The 25561-nt window shown below is 43.1% G+C and overlaps 1 protein-coding gene across 6 annotated transcripts in view; it reads left to right on the top strand.

Annotated features, from left to right (window-relative positions):
- Positions 1 to 25561, top strand: part of CTNNA3 (catenin alpha 3) — a 418277-nt gene that overhangs the window by 86712 nt on the left and 306004 nt on the right. For all 6 annotated transcript variants that reach the window (XR_014616365.1, XR_014616366.1, XM_084210853.1 and 3 more), the window contains exon 7: positions 233 to 436. Coding sequence is in view for 4 of the 6 variants with exons in the window: in XM_084210853.1 (XP_084066979.1) it covers positions 233 to 436 (204 nt within the window). In the remaining 2 variants the exon portion in view is untranslated. The remainder of the gene's footprint in view (positions 1 to 232; positions 437 to 25561) is intronic.

The raw sequence follows: 25561 nt of genomic DNA, 5'->3' as shown, positions 1-25561 counted from the left end.
TGAGACTCTGAATGGCAGATAGAACCTGGGTTTGTGTGCAAATGACCTCTGTGTGTAGTCCCACTAGAGAAAAGGGAATCTGCCATGGTCAGAAGTATTTTGGATGCTTCCAGTGGAAAGGGCTAGCAGCACATCTGGGAAGCATAATGTCACTGCAGTTCCTGCAAGTAAAAAACAAAGCAGCGGCTTCGTTGAACTGACTTTTCTTACCTGTGCTCTTCTTTTTTCCCAGAATTTGATAGTCCTGGATCCTCTGGTAGTGAACGAGGAGAAGGTGAGGCCGTCCCTGGAGCAGCGGCTGGAGGCGATCATCAGCGGGGCGGCGCTGCTGGCCGACTCCTCGTGCACGCGGGACTCGCACCGCGAGCGCATCATCGCCGAGTGCAGCGCCATCCGCCAGGCCCTGCAGGAGCTGCTGGCCGAGTACCTGCGCTCCGTGAGTAACGCCCGCGGGGGCACGGAGTAATGCACACGTGGGGCGCGGAGTAATGCACACGTGGGGCGTGGAGTAATGCACACGTGGGACGTGGAGTAATGCACACGTGGGACGTGGAGTAATGCACACGCGGGGGCGCGGAGTAATGCACACGTGGGACGTGGAGTAATGCCCGCGGGGGCGCGGAGTAACACCCTCAGAGGCGCTGAGTAACGCACGCGGGGCGCTGAGTAACAAAGGTGGGGCACTGAGTAACGCACGCGGAGTAACGCACGTGGGGCGCTGAGTAACAAATGTGGGGTACTGAGGAACAGACACAGAGGAACTGAGTAACCAGAACGGGGGCACTGAGTAATGCACGCTGGGGCACTGAGTAATAAATGTGCGGCAACAGAGTAACACATGCGGGGGAACTGAGTAACGAACCCTGGGGCACTGAGTAATGAACACAGGGGAACTGAGTAACAGCCACAGGAACTGAGGAACTGAGGAACTGAGTAACCAGTACGGGGGCACTGAGTAACACACGCTGGGGCACTGAGTAAAGAATGTGCGGCAACAGAGTAACACATGCAGGGGCACTGAGTAACGCACGTGGGGCACTGAGTAACGCACATGGGGGCACTGAGTAACGCATGTGGGAGAACTGAGTAACACATGCGGGAGAACTGAGTAATGAACACTGGGGAACTGAATAACGAACGTGGGGCACTGAGTAACAAAAATGGGGGCACTGAGTAACAAACACGGGACAACTGAGTAATGCATACGGGGCACTGAGTATCAAATGCAGGGCACTGAGTAACGAATGCAGGGGAACTGAGTAACACATGCGGGGAAACTGAGTAATGAACACTGGGGAACTGAATAACGAACGTGGGGCACTGAGTAATGAATGTGGGAACTGAGTAACCAAACGGGGCTACTGAGTAACAGACACAGGGGAACTGAGTAATGAACACAGGGGCACCGAGTAACAGACATGGGGCACTGAGGAACAGGCATGGGGGAATTGAGCAACGAACGCAGGGGCACTGAGTAACAAACACAGGACAACTGAGTAACAGGCATGGGGGCACTGAGTAACAAACACAGGGCACTGAGTAATGAACACGGGGTAGTGAGTAACAAATGCAGGGGCACTGAGTAATGAACACAGGGTACTGAGTAACGAACTGGGGCACTGAGGAATGCACATGGGGCACTGAGTAATGAACACGGGACACTGAATAATGAGCACGGGGTACCGAACTGGGGCACTGAGTAAGGAATGCGGGGAAACTGAGTGACATTAAACGCAGGGGAACTGAGTAAATGGGGCAACTGAGTAACAGACACAGGGCCACTGCATAGTGGAGGGCAACTGAGTAACAAATGCGGAGCAACTGAGTAACAAACACAGGGCAACTGAGTAATGTGTGGCCACTGAGCAACACAGGGCCCAGCTCAGGCCTTCCTCAGCACCTCCTGCTCTGGAAGCTTAGCGTTTAACTAAGCATTAAGGTGCAGTTTAACCTGCATTTCACAAATTGATCTTTAAAAGGTTCAAGGGGACATTTTTCTCCAGAAAGCAAAGTGAAAACTAAATCCACGTCCCCAGAATGAGTATGAATTGTATTATGCCGTGTATATAAAGTCTGTGGAAAATGCCATACCACAGATAAGATGTATGTTTAGGTTATTTTATGCTTGTTGTGAATTGTCACTTATGCAGAACAGACAATCTTTCATATGTCAGAAGCAAGAGTTTCTCTGTAATACCACTCCCTAGACCAGAGTTTGGAATGTAATCTCTGTTCCTGTAGAATGCAACAATTTAAATAATGATTTCTTAAAAGGTAAGGAGTCTGTTAGTGTTGTTTTCGAGTAGGGTGTTGACACCAGAAGAGGAGAAGTGCACCAATTTACAAGTGTTAGAATGACTAAATTGCTATATTGGGAAGACAGGAGTGTTGGATAAATCCAGAAATCTGGTTGTCTGACATGCTTGTAGCTGTGAATTAGAAAAGGAGCGTAGTTTGCGTTTTACAAGTGATTTTTCTTTTAGATTTGAAGAATGGGTTTGGCACTTGTTACATCTGGCAGGTAAATGTTGAAACAGTGGAGACTCAATACTGCTAATATGGGTACACAATGTTAATCTCATGCTTTTCGTCTGTAAACATTATCTGTAGGCATAATGTTCTTTTCTAAAGATACTTCAGGATGATTCACTGAGCATATTGAGGGAACAATTGTGTGATACAGATATTTGTTCTCTTTTTGGGAAGTTGAAATTCTTTCTGTTCTGTAAGTCATAGCAGTTAACACAATCTAAAGCTGTTTACTTTGTCTTATTTTATTGTCCTTAGGATAATGTAGTGTAGAGACTAAAATAATTATGCATGTCAGATTTTTTTTTTCCATCTGACAGATATTGTACTTTTTGATATTTCTCTTTGTTTATTAGAAGTTTACAGATGCTTCATTAAAGTCAAGTTGTGTTTCGGGCCTTACACCAGAGAAAGGTGCTATGAAAGTTTTAATCAAAATGCTGTTGAATGCAGCCTTAATTCTTGAACCTCTCTGGAAGTGCTTTACACATGGGTTAGATAGTGAGATTTCTTCAGCTCTGGTTAGCTTGGAATGTAAAACTTTGGTACATTGTTGTAGCAGATTTCTCTTGCAATGTCTGCTGCAGGGTGGGTCAGGGTTTGCTGTTAAGTGGCTGAAAGTTTCATACAGGAAAACATCCATCTTTATTGGTTGGACTTAATGATCTTGAAGGGCTTTTCCAATATAAAAGACTCTATGATGCTATCCAGAGCACGTGGCAGGATGCAGATGTGGTGAACAGCATCCCATATTAGTCCAAAAGATTCCTGTGGCTTTGTCCCAAGAATGCTTTCCCATGAATCTCTGGTGTGAAACGACAAGATTTTAAGTCAAATGGTCTTAAATTCTTAGACTGTTGAAAGAAAATTGTGATGGTCTTTTCTACTTCAGAAATAATCATGGTTTTAGGGGTATGTAATGTACAATAGGTGGAAAAGAATAATACAGAACCCACCCCACTGACTTGAGAAAGTCAGAAGGCAGCTGTTCAAATATGACAGTGAGGGAAAGTGCCATATAATTTGCTGCAGAACACAGTGGATGCACAAGGTGGCAAAGACAAGGAAGCAGAAAAGAGAAAATACAGAAGATTTAAAGGCATGAGGTTACAAATCAGGAGGGAATTACAAGTTTTTAGTTTCTTTTAGAGCTCTTATATGAATGGAAACGCTCTCACTGAGAACAGTTTATGGCTATTACTGCGACAGTGTTAAATAAGTTTTTCAATGAAAGGATTACCAGATGTCAGTTACTTTATTTCACAGCTCTAACTCGCTGAAGAAGAGATGATAGATCCAGGAAACAGTGCTGATTTATCAGTGTCTTTTTGGCTCTTCTATTAGCAGTTTCAATAAGCCAGGCCTGGAAATGGAATGAACTGTAAAGATGATGACAGCCATTTGTTATCATAGCACAATTTAAGCACAATTTACTTTTCCTCTCCTTGGGAACACTGTTGTACTCCACAGGCAGGTGCTCTGTGGAAAGCTTCATGGGTGTTTGTCTGTATGCCCTCCTGGCTTGTGCTGAGTGAGCTACAGAGCCTCTGCCACAGCTTGTAGGTGAGAGTGGGAGCTTTTCCTTGCCCACAATGCACACAGAGTGTGCTCTGCTCTGGCTTTGTGCTCCTGCTGTGTGGCTCCCAAGCTCGGCCTCCCCGCTGCCATTTCAGCCCTCTGCACTCCCTCACAAGCTGTGCTGCTCAGCTGCTCCAAGGGTTTGTTTTCCTAGAGATGGCTCCTGTTTCTTGCTTTGATCCCTTGCCTTAAGGCTTCTTCTTCCTGTCTGAGTGTTGCCAGTGGGAGCTGCATTGCCTCAGGGACACCTCCCCCAGTAAGTGCCACCTCCACAGATCCTCCTCCAGCAGCTGCTTTGCCAGCAAGCTGCACTGATGGCACCCAGCCTCTTTGGCTCTGCTGCTGGTAGTGCACCTGCCCTGCCTGGTAAACCTTGGGCTTAAACAGAGCTATTGCCAAGGACTCAGTGCCTAAATTCTCTGTGGGTTCTACATTGTCTGTTCTTTTGAAGCTGAGCCTCAGTGCTTGAACTTGAATGAGGGACTTGTCTTTACGAACAAACTGTGGGTCTGCTGGTAGGTAAAACTAGCAGTGAGAGATAAAAGAAACTATGGGAAGGATTCCACTGATGAATGGAATGAGAGAGACTTGTCCTTACAAACTGTGGGTCTGCTGATAAATAAAATCTGATAGTGGGAGATGAAAGAAACAATGGGAAGAACCGTAAATTCCATAGGAATTCCACTGAGTGACACAAAGGAAACAAAAAGGGGGTGTTATACATTAGAAGGGGATAAATTCCATAGGAATTCCACTGAGTGACACAAAGGAAACAAAAAGGGGGTGTTATACATTAGAAGGAGGTAAATTCCATAGGAATTCCACTGAGCGACACAAGGGAAACAAAAAGGGGGTGTTATACATGAAAAGGGGGTCTCAGGTGTGAGACATTTCGGGAAGTCTGTACCTCTGAAGTACCTCAGGCAATGGGGAGGAGATGGACGTGCGGATGGGAAATGAGGATAAAAAGGAGGCTGCGTCCTCCACAGTTCTGAGAGACACCAGGGGAAACGCCCCATGGCCTCTCCTTGTCTTTGAATAAAGTTACAGGACTCCTCTGTCTCCTTTTTGGACATAAACCTCTGGCATTTGTGGATTAATTTTCCTGACAAACTGTACAGGGACTTAGGATTTATTAGCACTAACATTTGAAAGAGTATAAGGAGTATCGCTTTTGTGGTTCCTAAATTTGTTTCTTTTATTTTCCTCAGTTATTTAAAGTGTCTAATAAGCCTCAAAGGCATCAAAGATTAAGAGCTTCTTGGTTCAGTGGGATAAATTTTTAATTTCTTTTTTTTTTTTAAAGAGTTTTTAATGCAAGCTTGGAGAAACATCTTTTCAGAAGATACTTGCTTTTACGTGAGTGCTTTTCACAGAGGTTTTATCCCAGCGAATGGTACAATGCAAAGTGAAGCAAAATGCTCTCCACAAGAACCTGAACGTTTTTCTGTTCACAGAGTAATTCAGACACACAGTAAATTGCAAACACATTTACGATTCTTCTGAAAGGCAGCAGGTTTTTTTCTGAATTGCTCCAAAAATTCTTCAAAATTATTTGTGTACTGTTGTTAACCTTTCTGAATTTTACTCATAGACACAGTTTGTTAGGGGATATATTTGTGTTTTAGGCCATCCAGTAACGAGAATTGCTGCTGTGGGTTTGGATATCTTATCAATGGCAGAATCATACTGTCATGTGGGCAATAATGGAATAATGTATCCACTAGAGCAGTCATGTTGTTCTAGTAATAACACTTGCTTTTTCCTAGTGACAAGCTCTTGTCTCTTCATCCTGTACCATGGAAAGTTGCCGAACTCGGCGGAGTGCAGCAATACAAGGTCCATGTTCCATGAGTTGAGGTTTTATCAGTCACAGTAAGGACATTCCCTTCCCTGGGGGTGCACAAGGGATGATGGAGCTGTGCTGAGCCTGAGTGGAGTGGGAGTTGTGAGCAGCACTGAGTGCTTGCAGGTGCTGCTGTGTCTGCCATCATTAAATAGAGAGGTGTGCCTGAACACTCATACTTCAGTAAAGATCACTCCTGGATTGTTAGGGCTGGGAAAGAAAGGTCAGCTGCACTGGTATGAGAGCTGCTTTCTGGAACTGAAATCCCCTTACTGTTGGAATGTTGTTCCATGATATTTGAGCTTCATTCATTTTAGTTGATAGTTTCTCACCTTGTTGTAGCTGCACATATGGTTGGAGATACGTATGTGTGTGTATCTATATGTGGGTCAGCGTATTTTTCTGATTTTTCAGTTCTGATTTCGCTTCCTTCTTGTGTATTCTAAAAATGTTTGTTTCTCAGCTGGGTTTTTGTGTCATGATTACCTAGATGTTTGGGTCAGACATGGGTAATGCAGTCTGGATGTGCCTGTGGCTCCTGTGCCACAGGTGGTGGCAGCTGCTGTGTCCTGCTGTCCCACAGCTGTGCTGTGTGTGGCAGGGAGCAGAGCCAAACCAGCCCTTCTTCTGACACCAGCCGTGCTTCCATTTCAGACATGTGAGGAGAATAATGATGCATTTTACCTGGAGGCAGAAGCAAACTGCAGTTGCCCACCTTGTGTATATTTGTATTACCGCTGATGGAGGCCTGGCCATCCCCCCAGCCTAGGGGCAGGCAGCTGAGGCTGAGCAGGAGTGCTGTGTGCTCTGTGCCCAGGAATGGTCAGGTATTGGTGCCCTGTATTGCATGGAGGGCAGACCTGAACCTGCTGGGAATGCAGCTCCTGGGCCTTTATGCAGCTGGCTTCCCTCAAGGCTCCCAAGCCTTGTTCTTCAGCACCAGATCGTGTCCACAACTTCTGGGAATGAGACTTGTTTGGGTGTGAGCACATCAGCTGGAGTGCAGTGAGGGTGAGCTGAGGAGCCAGGATCCCTGAAAGCAGCTGGGACAGGAGTGAGCTGGTCTGGGGAGCCCTTGAGGAAAAGGTGGGCACTGCAGAGCCTGTATAGCCATGGGGGAGGTCCAGCTGTGGGTAGCTGGCAGTTGGGCTGTCGTGTCTCTCTAGGTTTCAGGCTCTGTCTGGTCACTTACTGGAACCTGAGCATTGCAAATTCAAAACCAGAATATGGGTGGAAAACCAGGAGGTTTTTTTATTGGTGGTGTGGTCCTGGGCCTTGCTCCTTGTCTCAGCTCTTAAATTTGGTTGCTGTGGAGCACTAATGCCTTGCTCCACCTCTGTATTGAGTAGTCTTCAATAAGAGCTTAAGGTCTGGCCCACTCTCTGGATGTGGAGACTATGACTGATAATGGGTTTTTGTGCTATTTTATTGCCATTCTTACTCTTGGAGACTGGAGGGACTTGAGATGCCTCAAGCATACTGATATCTCAGCTTGGCCTTACCTGTACTTCATGGTTTCCCCATGAAGAGTTTTAACACTTTCCTGGTTGCCAGTGACGCCTGAGGAGTTAAAAATAGGGGACTGCTTGACTTGTCCTTTATGGCTCCTTCCAGTTTCTTTCACAAGTATGCAACTTGCAAAGTTCTGTGTAGCTGCTCTCTGAAGAACTAACCCCAGACTTGGTAGACTTGACTAACAGGGAGTTTGAGGAAATTCCTTGTTAAAATCTTCAAGGACAGAATGGCTTATGGTTATTCATGGAAGGGGTTGAAATAACTGACTTCTTGAAATCCTTGTTTTTCAATCTGTTTTTTATTTCTGAACAAATAAAACCTACTTTTGTTAGTGCCTTTGTACAAAAAGAGTGGATTTGAATGTGCTTACTTTGCTGTCCTCTTCATACTTAAATGTCTTAAGAAAACTGGTGTTCCAGAGAACTTTCAAATTGAGGTATGTCAAAATGTAAACTGGAAGAATTTCCATGTGTGGGTGGGAAGTGTCACTCAGTTCTTTTAGTATTCATGTTTTTGGTTTTTTTAATGACTTTATTGAGTATTATGTTTTTCAAAAAAGGATGTATTGCAGTAAAATTGGTATGCCTATATGGTGTATTATGCTGGCATTTATGCAAGAAAATATGTAGTTTTCATGATTTTGTTGTTCACATTGTCTGAGTAGTTGATTGAGTTGACTTTGAACACTCCTACAGAGGGTTTTCTTCTGTTTTGTATGCAGTATGTGTAATTGAAAATCATTTTTAAATGTTAACTTTCAGTGAACATTTTGTTTTATGGGGAAATTAGATATGAATTGTTAAGGAGGAGGATCTTAAGTGTACTTAAAAGACAGAAGTAGTCTAGTGAATTCCCCAAATAGATTTACAGCTGAAAAATAAGCTGCAGTTACATGTACCTGATTGTAGATGCTCTTAGAGACCCTGCAGTAATGTGGGATCTCTGCACGTGAGCTGGAGAAGGATAATAAAAGCTTTTCTCTCCTTCAGCCCTGCTTCTGGTGGATGGTTCTGAGTGAGCTATGCCAGGATTGAGCAGCAAACTGGAGGCTTGCACTGGGGTAATGTGAGGGGCAGCTCGTGGCTCTGTGGGGGTGACCACTGGAAGAGTCAGGAATTTGTGTTTAGTATACCTGGCAGCACTGAAAATATACTGGGTTGCTCAAGACTAAATTTTTTTCAAGAAACCTTCAGTAAAACAGCGTTTGCTCTCCCCAGGATGAAATAAATCCTTGATTATGGTAATAAACATGCATTAAAAAGAATCAAGTGTTTGTTAACTCAGCATCTAGCTGTTTAGTTTATGAGAATATTCCTGTTTTTAGAGTTTATTGAAAATGGTTGTTACTACATAAGATTTTTGTCAACCAGTTTCCTGTTTTTTAGAGGATGTTAGACTGGTCATTTTCTGAAATGTCAGGGTGCCATTTCTGGGAATGCTACTGAAGTCTGCTGTGTCAGATGCATTTGTCATGGTTTTTATCCTCTGGTGTAATGCAGCTGATTTTTGTTGTCCAGATATATTTCTAAATTTCATTCTGTTTCAGGTTGAAAGTTACTTTTTGTTTATGTATCAGTTCTAATTAAAAAGATCAATCATAATTGATTGATCAGGGAACTGTTCATGGAATGTTGGTGTTGTGGGCCCATGGAAAACCCAAACCAGCCTGGCTGCAGTTGACTCTGCTTTAAGCAGTAGGTTGGACTGGATAATGTCCAGACATTGCTGCTCTCTTCAATCTGTGGAGTCTGATGCCAGACATTTGGATAAATTCCAGTGTTTGTGCAATGTCCTGGATGACCCAGCCAGCTCCTTTTAATACACAGTAAATCTCATTATTTACTAATGGAAGACTGAAAGATATTCAGGTAATGAAGCCAGGACAAGAAATTACATAAAGTAGTAAAAGGAAAGTTTCTTTCATTTGAGTAATCTCTGGTAATTTTCAGATGATGAAAGAAGAGTAGTTACTATGTTAAATTCTGTTGTAATGAATCCTCTCTATAAATAATACCTTGTAGAAGTCATTTGGGAAGTGGTTGATTAAAAGCTCTCCCTAAGAATTTCATGGCATGACTGCAGAGATCAATTGCATGGCTGAAACCAGATGCTTTCCCTGTAGTCACTTGGATTCAGGATGCTGGATGCCAGCAGCCTATGAGATGCTGCACTTCTTAGTTTATAGTACCAGGAGTGAATTCACTTTGATAGAAGTGGAGATACCTGTGTAGCTGTCAGCTGACTTTTGGACTTCATTTCTTGCCTAGCTTCTCTTGATATTTTTTTATGGAGAATGGACAATGGAGCCTTATGTGAAATAGCTTATGGTCACTATTCATTAAATCATTACTGTATCATATTGCAGAAAAATTGTCATTCTTGGTCTTAATTGTTCAGCCAGATCTTAAAACAGTGAGTTAAAGGAGATCAGGAACTTGAAGATCCAAATCCCAATTCCACATTTCCATCTTCTGTCTGAAAAAAACCCCAAAACTAGACTTAAAAACCAAAGCCACATCTTTGTCTTTGGTCACAAACAGCATTTATTGGCACTTCCCTCTTATTTTGAATTTCCTTTTAGTGCATTCTTTTCCAGTTGTTGTTTGTTGTTCCTGCCTGACATGCTGCTCTTCTTTCCTTAATTAAGTAAAATAAAAAGCAAGATTATAATTGCATTTGTGACCATTGTGTTTGATCAGAAGGTTGGCTAAGTAAACAATGGAACCATCCCCCCTCCCAAATCACATTAATAAAACAGATGTGCTTTAGTCCTTTCAAGATCAGCCCTTCTCAAGATCTGCTTTTCATGGTTGTTTTCTAATCCTGTGTAGCCAATTGGCACATTTTCTTTCTCTTTGAATATGCAAAGAAAATAAATGTCTTAAGTCAGAGAGCTGCAGATGCAAAGAAAATAAATGTCTTAAGTCAGAGAGCTGCAGTGCTTCGTAGAATACATTAGATAAATGATTCTAATTGCTATATTTACTGGAAAATCCGTACTATCTTAGGTTATTTTAATTGTCTTTAACCATTGTTTCATTATCAGGAGAAAAAACAAAGGAAATTTATACAAAGATGGAAAGAAATGATAAGTCAGCTACTTGACTAGGAGCTGTACTCAGGAATAATCTAGGATTATCTTTTCTATCAAATAGCAATGTTTCTCATTTTTTCTAAACCCTGATATTCTATGGGAGGAATTATCAGTCTGTAAAAGAAGATAATTGGTAAAGGAATCCCTCCCTTCATTTTCTCGAATATATTGAGCTCTTTGCAGGAGAAATGAAGAATAATAATAGTTTTTAAATCCATGTAAATAAGAGAAAATAAGGAATATAATAATTACAAACATCCTGGCAGCAGTTAATGGAAAAAAAATGGAGCCCAAGGTAAATCTCTTCTCTGGGTACTTGGTTCATGCTTCTTTTCTCCTTAATGCAGCAAAAGAGCACTGACTATTGAGGTGCCTTTGCTGCCTGTGCACCTGCACACATGGACAGTGCACACAGGGGAGAGCAGATGCACATGAGCCAGAACCATTTTGGTTTTACAGTGCTGTTTCCAGTCTACTGCTTGCAGTAATAAGGGAGTGAAATAGGGGAAAGCTTTGCAAAGTTCCTGTAGAAAGTGTGAGCTGAAGGAGTCCAAAGAGTGAGTAGGAAATGGGGAATGCTGTGTGACTGCTCATGGCTGTTTGCTGAGGAGGTAAGGTCATAATGGCATTTGGGTTGTGTCCCACATTGCCAAGGAAATGGAGGTTTTATTGCTTAGCCTTCAAGTAATCAGAAAGACTTGTTTCTAATTTGAAAAACAAGAGGCCTGATAATCTTTTGAATTCTGTCAGCCACCTCCTGTGTTCAACTGTGCAGCTGCACATTAAAGCAGGACTTTGAGATGCAGTGCACTGGGAGGCTGGAGGTGATGCTGGCAGGTACTGCCAGGGCTGGCAGCAGCTTTTACCTGTCCTCTGCTGAGCAGCTGGGGAGCAGCTGACCAGATTGGTGAGATGAACAATTCTCCTGGATCCCAAGGGGAAAGCAGAGTGCTGTTGCATGGGAGTGAGCATGCAAAATGCGAACAAAGGCTGGGCAAGGCTGCCAGCTCCTCAGGCTGTTTGGCTCCTGGTTTATTGTGGTCCTTGGAACACCTGCCTCTCTCAGCTCTAAGAGTGGAGTTTTCGTAGAGCAAGACTGCTCAGCAGCTCAGACCTCCAGGTTCTTCCCAGAAAGACCGGGAACAGCAGATCTGAAACGTTCGGAGTTTGGTCCCAAGGCTGTCTTACAGAGCACCAGGGCAGGTGCCTGTGTTTTGTCAGATCTGTTGTGCTTTCTCTGTTTCCATGGAACATTCTGCTTTTGATAAATTGGTAAAATTTAATAGAAGAAAGATTTCTCTGGAGAATCTGCAGCTATATTCCTGTTTTCTGATGTTGTGCTTCAGTTCTTGCTCTGTTTTTCAGTTTGTCTGTAGCATTGTCAATGCCATTTAAAATGTCTGATAGAATTACAAGCACATAGTAAGCCTTTCTTTTCCTCATTCCATGTCTGGATGAAATGTGATTGGCAAAAGTCAGATATTAAAATTACTTGTTTGGCATTTATTCAGCTGCAGATCTGGTAAAGTACTATTGCAGATCTATTACAATTTAAGTAAAATAGGGAGGCTGAAAAAGTCATCAGGAAGAATGGGTTTAGATTTTTGTTTTGACCACTAATTAAGGAAGGAAAGAAGTTTTATGTTTTTGTCCTCTAGCTTATTCTTGCAGTGAAGAGCCTGTGTATATCTGTGATACAGATCTGTGGGCCAGTCTGTAAATCTGGAATCATCCCTTGCTGGCAGACAGCTGGAATATGGCACTGTCCTCATATTCCCTGTTGGTGAGGAGTGAATGAGGTGGAGTGAATGAGCAGTGTCCTGGGATTGCTCTGTAACAGAGCTGCTGTGGGGCTCCTGGGAACCACTGCTGGGAATGCTCCTGGGGGGCCTGGCTGCTCCAGACACAGATTGCTTTGGGTGGTTTCCAGGCCAGAATGGCTCTTTGCTCCTTTGCCCAAATAACACATTCTGGGGCAAGAGCAATGCAGCAAGGCATGGTCTGATCAACAGTCTGATCAGCACCTAAGGCTTCTTTGCTCAGTTAGAAGGAGGAAGTAACCTTCAAATTTAATAATGAAGAAAAGGGTGGAAATCTGAGCACTGGAAGTAATTTAGAAGGAAATAATAGGAGGGAAAGTAAAGACCTTTCTAAACGGGGGAGGGGAAGTCAGAAATATTCTTTCCTTCCTGCTTCAGGCTTCCTGTAAATAGTTACTTGGACAAATAATGCAGTCAATAAGGCAAAGTGAATATATGCCAGGAAGAGTCCAGGAAGATTTAAGAAAGGAGTTTGTGAACCATTTGCCTTGATTGTAAAAATATGAGAGGAATGAGTATTTCCAGGTAACAAAAAAGCCAAATTTGTCTTAACAGATACATTCCTTTATGTAGGGAATTAATAGGTCAGTCCCTCTAACTTGGATAACCATGAAGAAGCTGCAGGAAATCCTTATATATTCATTTCCTAAAACTGCTCAGGATATGAAAGTGGTGCTGAGCCACAAGCATCTATTTTGAAAGTATGTTTTGTCAAAGACATGTAGTTCTTTGACAGAATAGCTGGCTGGGGATTAAAAGGGAAGTTGGAAACTGCTGTCATGTTATACACAGCAATGCACACTGAGAGGATGTTTTCACAGGCAAACTTGAGAAGCACAGTTGTTGTATAATGAGTGAAAATACAGGTCACTGAAAAACAGTGTTCCTAGTGAATTGGTATTTAATCCATTGCAGGTCAATTTGGGATGGCTTAATGAAGTGTGATTCTGCAAGGACTGGCCTGGGACCCAGGTGTATGGTGTACTTTCATTAGTCATAAATGAAACTTCAAGGTCAATAAAAACATTGCCCCCCCCTTTTCTCCTTTTCTTCTTCCTTTTTTTTTTGTTTTGTTTTGTTTTGTTTGGTGAAATGGTCTGAAATCTGCAGATTGAAATAATAAGTGCAAAAAATTACTCTTGGGAAGAAGTTCACTGTATAGTTAAAAATGCAGGATTTGTGGCTTAGCAGTGGTACTGCTCTAGAGCTCCCAATGCCATATGAAAATCAGAAATGAAATGAACTTTCAGTAGGGCTCAGCTCAGTAGGAAATTTTAGGCATCACAGCTTAAGAATAACAAGGACTGATAAAAGGAAGAAAATGAAGCAAGGATTTTAGAACTTGTAAAAAGCAGGAAGCAGCTGACTTAACTGAGTCTGTGTAACTTAGGAAGAGGTGGAGGAGAAGAGGAACAGGCTGGTATTTTCAGATATGGAAGAGGCTTTATAAGGTTCATGCGTTTAAGTTATTCTCTGTATCCATTCAGAGGAAGACAAATGTAATTGGCAAAATGCAAAATCTGTGCAGTATTGAGTAAAAACCCCGGCCATGTAGGTGAGTAAGCCCTTGGGAGGCCCTGGAGAGGTGCTGGTGCACACAGGTGGCACTGCTTGGGCTGCCTGGGAGCTCGAGGGGCACCTGGGCTGTTCTGGGGTGCTCAGGATGCAAAGTGACCCTGAGCTCCCCCTTAGCCCCACTGATAATTGGCAGTTTAGAAAAGCAATGTTCCCAGTCTTCGTACTGCATTTTCTTCCTGCAAATTGTTTTTTTTCCACAGGTTAGCGTAGGTTTGTAACAGTAAATGCTGTTTCTATGCAGTGATCAAAACTAGAGTGAAATTTGGTGGGGTTTTTAGATTTCCAGGCCATATACAGATAATAATCTGTCCTTTCTACAATTTTGTGTTCAGGCATCTGGGGAAGGCTGGTTAATGAAAGAAGCTATTAATAGTTGTAGGCATAGCAGGAGTTTATTTTCTTATGAGCAATTTGCATGAAAACAGTACATTTAACAATGATTCAGCTTATCATATCAGCAGGAGTTTTTGTATCCTGACAAATTTATAACTATATTGGAAAGATTTATCTAAATTTAATATTTCAGGATCTACCTAACCGTTTTGCATCCTATAATCTGTTCATAAACTGGAACTTAAATACAAGAAATAGAAAATAGGAATTTTGCTCTACAAGATTAAAACTTCAGCAACCAAATTGCATTTGTGTAATGTAATATGTGAGCTGTTCTGTCATACTAACATGTTTTTCTGAGGAGAATGGATATGAACTATAAAACAAAACCCAACCATCCGACTCTTTCTGTGATTTGGTTGCATGGCAGAAATGCCCAGTAATTTCCTGGTGTCAGAATAAAATCAGGCTGGAAGCTGCCTGCAGGGGACACCTGGGGGGCAGGAGGCTGCCCCAGGCTGGCATGTCCCCAGGGACTGCACCTTGCCTAAAACTTGAAGGGAGGAAATTTTCCCAGGGTTCTAGAGGAGGCTCTCCAGGACCGATGGAAAGCTGGGTGCTGCTGCAAGGCACTGGGCTAGGAGGCGAGGAAAGAGAAACCTGCTCATGTCAGGATAGAGGGGAGGGGGACACAGGCTCTGCAGGCACTTGGCCACCTGAGTTTTCCTTCTCAGAAGGTGGCCATGGTCCATGGTCTTGCTGTTCTAATAAGCAGAAAGTGCAGCAAACCCAGCTGTAGAGCTGGAGGGTGCCTCTGCTCCTGTGCCTCCCCAGGAGCCGGTCACGCCACGCCGTGTCCTGAGCACAGAAACGTGGGTGGTGATGGGGTTTGGGGGACTGACTGCAGTGCTCCACTCCTCAGGGGCTCCTGCCAGACAGCAGGGAGAGTTCTGGTGGGAGAGCTGTTTGTCTGTGGAAACCAGGACCTGGCACACTGGGAGGGGCATGGTGTTGGAGCTGTGTCTCCTGAAAGGTCCTTTGCTTGTCATGGGTTGGTTTCACTGACTGGAATTCAAGAGTGTTATAAATAAGAAGCTTGACTAGGCCAATGTTCAAGCAACAATCAATTTATTTATTAATTATGGTGAAGTATGAGCAAACAGCGCTGGGTACAGTGGAGGCAGTTTTCCCTCCAACTGCACACCCATATTTGGGCTTACAGGTATTTATAGGGGTACTCAGAAGCTCTCTCAGCAGTTTCTATTTCTCCTTGTTTACATCACAATTCTATACACTATTGTGATTTAGTTTTTCTCAGGGTGTGTCCCAAAAAGGAAGATCCCCAGATGGTGGTGGCAGTCTCTGAGATGTTGGTCCAGTTTCCACAAGAACAATGACGAATCCCATCTGGTGAAGTCCAGCTCCCCAGGTGTGGGTCCCCCTTGTTATTACAATGACTATAAATCTCACAGCAGTGATGTCCAGCTTCCCTTGGTGGAGTTGTACATCCTAGAGAGGATGTCCATCTTCCTTTCTCAAGCTGTTTTTCTCAGTTTTGTTAAGGAGTGAGATAAGCATATTTCCTTTCTATAGATTCCAAAGCCATAGTTTCAAGGATACAAACAGTATTTTAAAATTATACTTCAAAAGGTTATTATTGCAGCACTCTTTAAGGCCTGACTACAAGCAAACAGCAACATCCTGAATGCTGTAATTCAAATGCTCCTAAATCAATCCAGGTTAATTGCAAACACAGGCTGGTTCAGAGGCCTCTTCCATGCTTTACTCTCCTCAGTTATTATTAGAGTTTGCAGCCGTCCCATGGTCGGTGTGCACACACATGGCAATCACAAATACACACATTGCATTTCTGTGCCAGACACCAAACACAGCTTTGTATTTCACAAGAGCAAACTAGAATGTGTCTGTGTAAATAGAAGATACAAGACAGCTTTGCAGCTCTTCCAGAATTTTTACTGGTGCTTTAGGTACAAAAGAATGGATTTATTCTGGAATAGATGGTAGCTTGTTTGCCTGATCTAGATGAAGCAGCTTTTTTTCCTTGCTACAATTGGGTTTGCTGGTTATAAAGGAGGAATGACTTCATTATGTGTTGAACTGACTTTTTCACAATAAACTTGAGAATCTAAAAGCATACTATCAAATGTCACTGTTTTATGTGATGCATTTCACAGTTTAAAACACAGTTTTTTTCCCAAGTTGAAATTAGAATTGTTGACATTAAGGAAATGAAAATGATTGATGGAGTGGTTTTACTTGACCAGCTGCTAATGATTTCTCACTCAATATCTCGTTAGCTTGTGCTGAAGTCATACATATGGCAACCTAGAAAATAGCCTGAAGTTCCTGAAACTACAAAGAAGAAAAATATAAGTTATTCTGGTGCTTTTGATCTATGAACTGTGATATAAAATGTGACTTTTGATGTTCTGGGATGGTGTGATCGATAGCATAATTTTTGTTATTAAATTGTTTAGTCTTTACCGAATGCTACAGTGCATTATATTTTGGCTCAGAGGCAGGGAGAAAGGTCACTTAATTTCCTTGTTGGGCTGCAGCCCTTGCTCAGGTGGAGCTGTTTGGGAGGAAGGGAGAAGGCATTTTCATTGGGAACAACTGAAAATGCTCATCTGAGAGAAACGTCTGGAATTTCCTAGGCTGGGGACTGGTCTCTCTTGCAGGAGCCTCTGGAGAAAGAAGGGCATGTTTGTGTGGCTGCTGAGGGAGCTTTACAAAGTCACAGTGTCTCAAAAGCCTTGCTGAGCATTCTTAGCCTGAGAACAGGTTTGTAGGAAGGGAAGGGTCCATGGGTTTTCAGTTTCTCCTGCCCATCAGGATAGCTGTGCTGCCCTCTGCGAGCTGTTGCAGTAAAGCACGGCTCTGGTTCAGTGGCTTTGTGAGTCTGAAGTGGAGGAGGCTGTGGTCAAGAGGGGGTCAGTCTCTGGGAGGCTCCCAATAGCCCCCTCTGAGTGACACATTGAGATCCCTGAATCCCTGCATGGATGAGTTGGTTTCTCCAGTGTGAGGAGGAAGGGGAGCCCCTCTAATGGAGTACTCATTGAGCATAGGGAGCACCTGGAAAAGCTGCAGGTGAGCATTCAGTTATGGCAGCAGCCAGTGTGCTGTGGCCATTGCCTGTGTCCTGCTGTGCTGCATAAAGCTCTCCTTCTTACCTCCAGTGCTGGCTCCTGATTATCTCCTGTACAAGTGCAAAAAACCCAATGCTTGAATGTACCAAATCCTCTAAAGCCAGTGGTGGAGCTGCAGCTGGCTTTGATGGAGCCAGAGCATCACCTGGTTTGAAGGAGTTCAGCTCAGCCCTTGGGGCTCTTTTTTAAAAGACTGTGGTCTGTACTGAATATTTCATGCTGTTCTTTCTTGGTTTTCCCTATGTTGCCTGACACTCTGGTTTATTGTAGTGTCTTACAAACCTCATTTAAAAAATATGCTTGGTATTTTGGTTAAAATACAGTCCTGGTTATATCTCCCCTGTTTTTCTTTCTTTGAATGGTGCTGTGGTGACATTTATCATGCAAAATGGAAGAATTTCTGCAAAGCAGAAAGGTGAAATTATGGTTTGACCTAGTGTTGAAGCTGAGCAAATTAGCAAAAGAAAAACTGTTGATAACCAGTGAGAATTCATCATATTTTCCTCACACATTTTTTACAAGTATTTTGTGGCAGCTGAAATTTCTGACCAGGACTAGACTCTGTCTCTTTTGTCCTCAGACTACGTGTAATTATTCAGAGTATGCCATTTCTTCTTATAGGAAGCCTTACTACCCACAGGCAAATGTGATCTATCATCTTTTCCTTCAACAACTCCCCTTTTCCCTCTACCCTGAAATAAATCAGAAAAGATTTATAATATTCTGCAGCCCATAAAACCTGCTTCATTATCCTTAAATCATATATATCTGATTGCAAAGCTCTTATTTTTATAAAAATTTTGGGAGCAGAATATTTTATGGAGTTTGGTGTGCTCTTACTGGAGGCAAAAAAAATCCATTTTTTAAACCTAATTTTTTGCAAGTTTTTGCTGCGAATGAAAAGCTTTTTTAGACCGAAGGAAAAGAATGGATCTACCTTGAGATGTCCAAAGAGAAGGAAGTGTTCAAGCTGGAGTGATAACATCAATTGGAATGGTTCAGTCTCTATTGTCACTGTGCTGTCCTGATGTAACAAACACCTTTTTTTACAGCCCTGGCATCCCTGCCCCAGGGGATTCCATTGGACCAACCATTGTGAAGAAGCAGCTGGATTTGTGCCCTCCCATTTTCATTCCTTCCTGTTTCCTTCCTTAATCCATTGCCATGATGAGCAGTTAGAGTTCTGGCAAGTCTTTCTCCACTGAATCCTGGGATCTTCCTTTTCCATCAGCATCTCTGTCATTTTCCCTCCTTTCTTTCCATTTTACACATCTATCCCTTCTCCTGTTTAGGCAGAATGAATTTTCCTTCTTGGGTGTTTTTCCTAAAGATGTTTTTCAGTTGAAGTCAGATTTATTTTTGGGCAGCTTTGTGGAGATGCTGGCTTTGGGTGAGAGGTAACTGTAAGGTTGCCAAGGCTTGTTCTGGGGATCCCCCCATTTCCCCTCACTGCTGGTGTGCTCAGTCCCTTCAGTCAGACACTGAACTTACAAAGCAGCTCCTGCTATTTCAGCTTAGCTAACCATTGATGCTGCAATATCTGGAATAAAGATTTTGTATTTATAAAGCTTTCTTAGTTTTAAAATGATTTTCCAATGTTGACTTTATTAACTGATAGTCCAGAAAACTGTGATGTAAATGGAAAAATACACCACTGTGGCAGACCAGTGATCAGCTCTTGATGGGCAGCATTGTACATCTTTGCATCTAATTGAATTAATATTCATATGGGCAGTACTTTGGTGTCTTTTTGTTATTTATGAATAATTCTGCCTTTGATTTACTTTTCCACTTCCCTGGGTTTCACTGAAGTCCTCCTAGGTGCAAGAGGCCAGTAGCAATGTTATTTTTTACATAGCAGCACTTGATTGAGGATCTAGTGTAGGTCTGTTAGAGCCTCGTTGTATTCATCTGCCTCCTTGAGAAGTTTTGTAGATCTGGGTCTGTCTTCTTTTTTTTTTCTGGGGTCATTTACTGTTAGTTCATGTGTGTAAGGCCAACTTTTTTATCCCTGTTCCTGATTTGCATTCAGATACTATGCTGCTGATTACTGATGTGTACAGGAGATACTTGGTACTAAAGAAAATGGAAATGGTTTTCACATGCAGAAAGGCAGATCCCATTCTCTAGTGGTTTGCCTGTGTATATCCAGTCCAGACTTAATTTTAATCCTTCTCATCTTCTGTTTTATGTTGGGCCTTATTAGCCTGTACCTCCTTTTAAAAACCAGCCTTAAATATCTTCTCTTCAAGGTCCCTATAAATTTTGAAAATACATTTTTTTTCATTCCTGAAGCATAACTTCGTTGCATTTATAGCTCCTTTTTTTACATCCTCTCTCTGGAGTAATGCTGAATTATTTCTGCATTTAAATCTTCAAATTTTAGGTAGCAGTGTGAGTCTTTTTTTTTTTGGTAACGGTTGTATTTCTGTGGCATTAACAATGCCCCTGCATAAATTCCCCTCCTCCCTCCTTATTTTATAAAAGAAAAACTTGCACACAAACTCTCAAAACAGGTCATTAATGCTTATTCTGGGAAGGAAAAAAAACCAAACAACCCAAACAAAAAACCAACAACTTTTTTCAAAGAATAATTTTAGTTTATAGTAAGATGCTTGTACATTACAGGAAGGACTCTTGGAGTGTAATTTAGCAGTATAAATGATCTGAATGAATTTCTTTATTTTGGTGGGTATTTTAATTTCTTTGCTAAAGTAAAGGTAGGGCCTTAGGATGCAGGTAGGTAGGGAAGGAAGGAGTGAATGAGTGCCCAGGCCTGTGAGTGTGGCAGGGGCAGGCAGCTCCTCACCTCTGAACCACCAGAGGGGTCTGCAGTGCAGAGCACAGGCAGCTCTTCTGCCCCCTTGGATCCAGGTGTCTTCAGTGACACTGTTTGTAGATTCAAGGAGTCACTCAGAGAAATAAAGAAATGGAAAAAAGTTTCAGGAATAAAGTAGCATCGAAGTGACTGTTTGAGCCAGGCAGGAGACAGGATCCCAAAGCAAATTTTATCAGTGTTTATTCCCACTCAGGTTCACAAATTCCATTCCATTGATGTAGATGCCGTGTTCCCCAGAGATGGAAGGGGTTTTAAGAAGTGAGAGAAGCACCTTGAGAGGAACCATGTGTGTTTTATTTATGCCTCAGCCTGGAAGGTTCTGTACAGAACCTGGACAGACTGTGCTGGCATCGCTGTCCGGGAGAGGCTTCACCGGGCGGGCAGTCAGGGCAGAGAGCGCCCGCAGGCTCGGACTGGGGGTGTCCCACATGCACCCCTGTGAAATACAAAGCTGTGTTTGGTGTCTGGCACAGAAATGCAATGTGTGTATTTGTGATTGCCATGTGTGTGCATACCGACCATGGGACGGCTGCAAATTCTAATAATAACTGAGGAGAGTAAAGCATGGAAGAGGCCTCTGAACCAGCCTGTGTTTGCAATTAACCTGGATTGATTTAGGAGCATTTGAATTACAGCATTCAGGATGTTGCTCTTTGCTTGTAGTCAGGCCTTAAAGAGGGCTGCAATAATAACCTTTTGAAGTATAATTTTAAAATACTGTTTGTATCCTTGAAACTATGGCTTTGGAATATATAGAAAGGAAATGTGCTTATCTCACTCCTTAACAAAACTGAGAAAAACAGCTTGAGAAAGGAAGATGGACATCCTCTCAAGGATTTACAACTCCACCAAGGAAAGCTGGACATGGCTGATAGTCCTTGTAATAACAAGGGGGACTGTCATGGTTTGACCCGGAAGAGAGTTTTTTTTTGGAAAGTTATGGTCAAACCAATCAGTGGCCAGATGTGAAATTGGCATTTGGTGTGGCCACTGAGGATTTGGGTACGCCTCCGAGAACACACTCAGTGGGTTAAAAAGCAGAGGATTTAGAGAAGACCTTCTCTCTTTGGAGTCCGGCCGGTGAGTTGCTCGGACCTCTCCCCTGCCCAGCGGCGTCTGGGCGGGGGAGGGGAGGCCATGCGGCCTGGGAAGGAAGGCCGGAGCCCCGGCAAGGTGCAGGGGTGGAGGAGTCCTGGGATGGTTTGGGCAGCCCCCCTGGGAGAGAGGATGATAGAGACTGTGCAGGCTGAATTTGTTATCTTGTGCTGGGAGCACAGCCAGGAGGAGAAAGTGGGGGGGGCGGCAGGTGCCCAGCTGCCAGCAGACCGGGCCGAGCTTTTAACCTTTTTGTGAATTTTTGGAAGCTGTAAAAACACTGATCCTCCCCAGCTGAGGAGTGAGAGGGGAAAGAGGATGGGAAAGAAGAAGAAGTTTGACTAGGTGAAGGAATGCTTGCAGATGAGAGTGCCCTAGGTGGAGGAGATGAGTGGAGTGGCTTTGGCTGGACTTTTCTCTTACACAGCCACGGGCGAAACCAAGTTCTTCTGATAATACAGAGACTGCTCCTTGGGGGAGGCGGTTGGCTAGAAGCCAGGAGTGACAAGGCCGCGAGGAGAAGTGGAGAGAACAGAGACTGAGGGGGAGGGTGTGGTGGAGCCCTCTGCCTCCAGCGAAGGATCTCTGTTCCTGAGAGCCCCAGGCCCCAGGGGAAATAATATGGGGGGGACAGGCGTCCCAAATGGTGAGAGGCGGCCACTTCTTGGAACTGGGCAAAGCATTCTTAAAAGGACCTAAGGAGCAGTTTGGATCCATGGACAGTGGTGAGAGCGCTGGACATGGAAGGAAGATGGTCACCGCTACAGATTTTCTTCGGGCGGCTGCAGTGTGTGACATGGAAGCACTGGGGACTGTGCAGTGTTTCCCTGGGGAGGCCCATGGTGTGAGAGGAAGACTCCTCTCTCCTGATGAACTGGGGAGAGTGTGTGTGAAGGAGGGTATTGGATTGAGAGTTGATGTGTTAGAGGGGATTTGTTTGTTGGAGAGGTGGGGGGAGGAGAAGTGTTTTTGAAGATGTTCTATTGTGGATTGTTGTGTGTAGTTTTTTTCCTTTTCCCTTTTGTGTCTATGTAGATTAATAAAATGTTGTTTTTTTTTTTTTCCCTCCATTCCCAAGTTGGAGCCTGTTTTGTTCTGTTCCTGGGTCGCATCTCACGGTAACCATTTTTTGGATATCCACCTTTCATGGGGGCGCTGGCACTATGCCAGGGTCAACCCATGACAGGGACCCACATCTGGGGAGCTGGACTTCACCAGATGGGATTCGTCATTGTTCTTGTGGAAACTGGACCAACATCTCGGAGGCTGCCACCACCATCTGGGGATCCTCTTTTTTGGGACGCATCCTGAGAAAAACTAAATCACAATAGTGTATAGAATTGTGATGTAAACAAGTAGAAATAGAAACTGCTGAGAGAGCTTCTGAGTACCCCTATAAATACCTGTAAGCCCAAATGTCGGTGTGCAGTTGGAGGGAAAACTGCCTCCACTGTACCCAGCGCTGTTTTGCTCATACTTTACCATAATTAATTAATAAATTGATTGTTGCTTGAATATTGGCCTAGCCAAGCTTCTTATTTCTAACAGGACTCCCACTCAGCAGTTATTGGTTCCAGATGTGAGCTTTGCAATCTAATAAAATGGATAACCTTTTTTTGTTCATAACACTGACAGAGAGCCGGGGTGCTTGTGATGATGCTGTCTCTGTCTCTGTTTCTTTCCCCCCTCTCTTTTTCCTCTCTCTGTGCCTTGTCCTTTCCCCCTTTAAAAGGAACACTCACCTTTTTAAATTTAAGAAACGCTTCTCAGATATAATATTGCCACATTTGCACTTTATTTATGTCCCGTAAATCAATCAAAAGAACCCTCCCCGATTCTGGCTCGGCGGAATGGGACACACCTGTACAGTTGTTTTTGCTTTGAGATGGGCAGGGCAGCATGTTCATTTGTTCCAGAAACTTCAAAAGTTTCTGTTACCATCCCTTGATGAAAGTGGGGTTTGTGTAGTCCATACTGACATTTTTTAATATCTCTTCATGGCTTTAGCGTGCAAAGAGGTTATAAAAACCCAAACCTTTACATCACCTTGTGTAGTGGGAGAATGAAAAAAAAAAAAGGTTGATTTTTATTAGCATATTCTAGCATTATTATATTTATGAATCTATATTTGTAAGAGGTAGTGATGAAGAAAAGGAGAGAAGGCTCACCATGTGCTTGGTTGGCAGCAAAGCTGCTCAGCTCTGGAGGTGATACCAGAGAGGCATTCCCCTGCAGGATCTCAGTGTGAATAGTTCTGTTTCACTGCTGGCAGTCTCAGTTGTGACAGCTAGACTTTGGAGAAAGAGCTAGACTGCAGAAGGCAAAGAGAAGTATGAACTGTCTAGGTAGTGCTGAAATAGAAGACAAAAATACATCTTTTTCATGAATCCTATTTGCATATTCACATAGGCCACTGATAGCTGTATTTTTTCCTTTCCTGACAATGAGAATAAGGCTTTTGGGCAGTGGAGGCTGGACTAATTGTGCAAGTTTACAGGTTCGTTAAAAATAAAGTTACCAACAGCAAGACATAAAAGGGAGGTGCATCATTATTACTAGAAAAATAAATAACTTTCATCATTTCTTTTGAAAGCATAAATTACAACAAATTATTCAGTATGAATTGTTCGGTTAATGGCTTTCCATGCCTCATTTATGACACACTCTTGTATAAAACTACTAAAGTCATTGAAGTGCACAGTGCTGCAGAGACACATCATTTTCTTTTAATGGGTATTCTCAGTAAAAGTTGATGAAGTTTCTCTAAGAAACACAGAATTAGTGTATAGGAATGTTTAAATTACTGGGCTTTGAAATATGAAGTTTCATTGAAGCACTCACTTTATGATTAGATCGTAGATAGAACCAATGCTGAAATGCAGCCACCTTAAAAGTCTGTTTCTTAGGGAATACATAGTGGGAAATACTCTCTCTGAAAGCTGGAAAAAACATACTCTTGTATGACTGCACACTGAGTTCTTCTGGTGTTTATTGGGAGACCATCCATCCTGTCCATGTCAGCTGACGTCAATAAGGCAGTCATCACATGCTGTGCTTTATCCAAACCAATGCTCTATTAATGCAGCACTAATTAATGCTCATTTGGATATTCTGTGTCACGTCTGTTGGGTGGCACTTTGGAGTGTCCCCTGGCAGGGATGTGTGGGAGCTTTGCTGTCAGAGGCCAGGGGTGTGAGCTGTGTCACTGGCTCATTTGCTGTCCCCGTTCTCAGAGTGGCTTATTCACATTCCAGATGGATGGTGAGCAAGCAGAATGGAAGCTCCGTGCCATGTGGGATTTTCACACTTGTACACACTGCACTTCAGCTTACATAAAAATTCTTGGCAAAGTTCTAGTGGTAAAATGTTAATTTCTTGGGGGTTCATTAGAATAACATTAATCATGAACTCTGATTATGTTCACCTTATTCTGAAACTTTATAACTGAAATTAATCAGGTTCTGTAATTAGGTAGAACAATAAAATGGAACCGGGCTTTGTTATTTTATAATAGAGCTATTAATTCACTCAAATGTTAGACTTTCTTTGAGGAATTTACAGAACATCTGCTTTTAAGTATGGATCATTATGGTCAAAGTTGTACCTATTAGAGCTTCATAAGTGTCTTTCTGTGTTGAGAAGTGTTTGCAGTACTTCTGACAGGCAGGTTTATTGTTTGTTTACTGTTGTGATGGACTTGAGAAACCTGGGAAAAAGCATTTCTCCTTTCTGAATCTTGATTAGCTGAATCTTGATTATAAGATACACACTCCCCTGCCCTCCCTAAGAGAAATCTCAGGGTTTCAGATGGAGCCTGCCCTCTGGGGGGCTGAGGGGATGTTAACCATGCTCCCTGGAAGCTGGCAGTGTGTCACTGGTAATTACCTGAGGGTCCTTTTCTGTGTTGAACGTGGAGATGATTCATCCCTCCCAGAAGAAGAACAGGCAGCTTTCCTTGCTGCAGCAGCTGGAAGTGTTACCAACTGCTGTGGCTTCAAAGAAGCTGTGCACACTCAGAGAGGGACTGGTGTGAGGCCACGTTTGGCTCAGGAAGTGCCAGACCTACAGAGAGTTGGGATCTCTGGGGGCTTTCCTGAGTAAGGCAGCTGTGTGCTTGCCCCAGTCTTGAGTTCTTTCTTGGCTTTCATCTCTCAGCTACTGTGC

This window comes from Fringilla coelebs, assembly GCF_963513975.1.
Source record: "Fringilla coelebs genome assembly, chromosome: 8".
In the NCBI taxonomy this organism is placed as follows: domain Eukaryota; kingdom Metazoa; phylum Chordata; class Aves; order Passeriformes; family Fringillidae; genus Fringilla; species Fringilla coelebs.
This window is presented reverse-complemented; position numbering and strand designations above follow the sequence as displayed.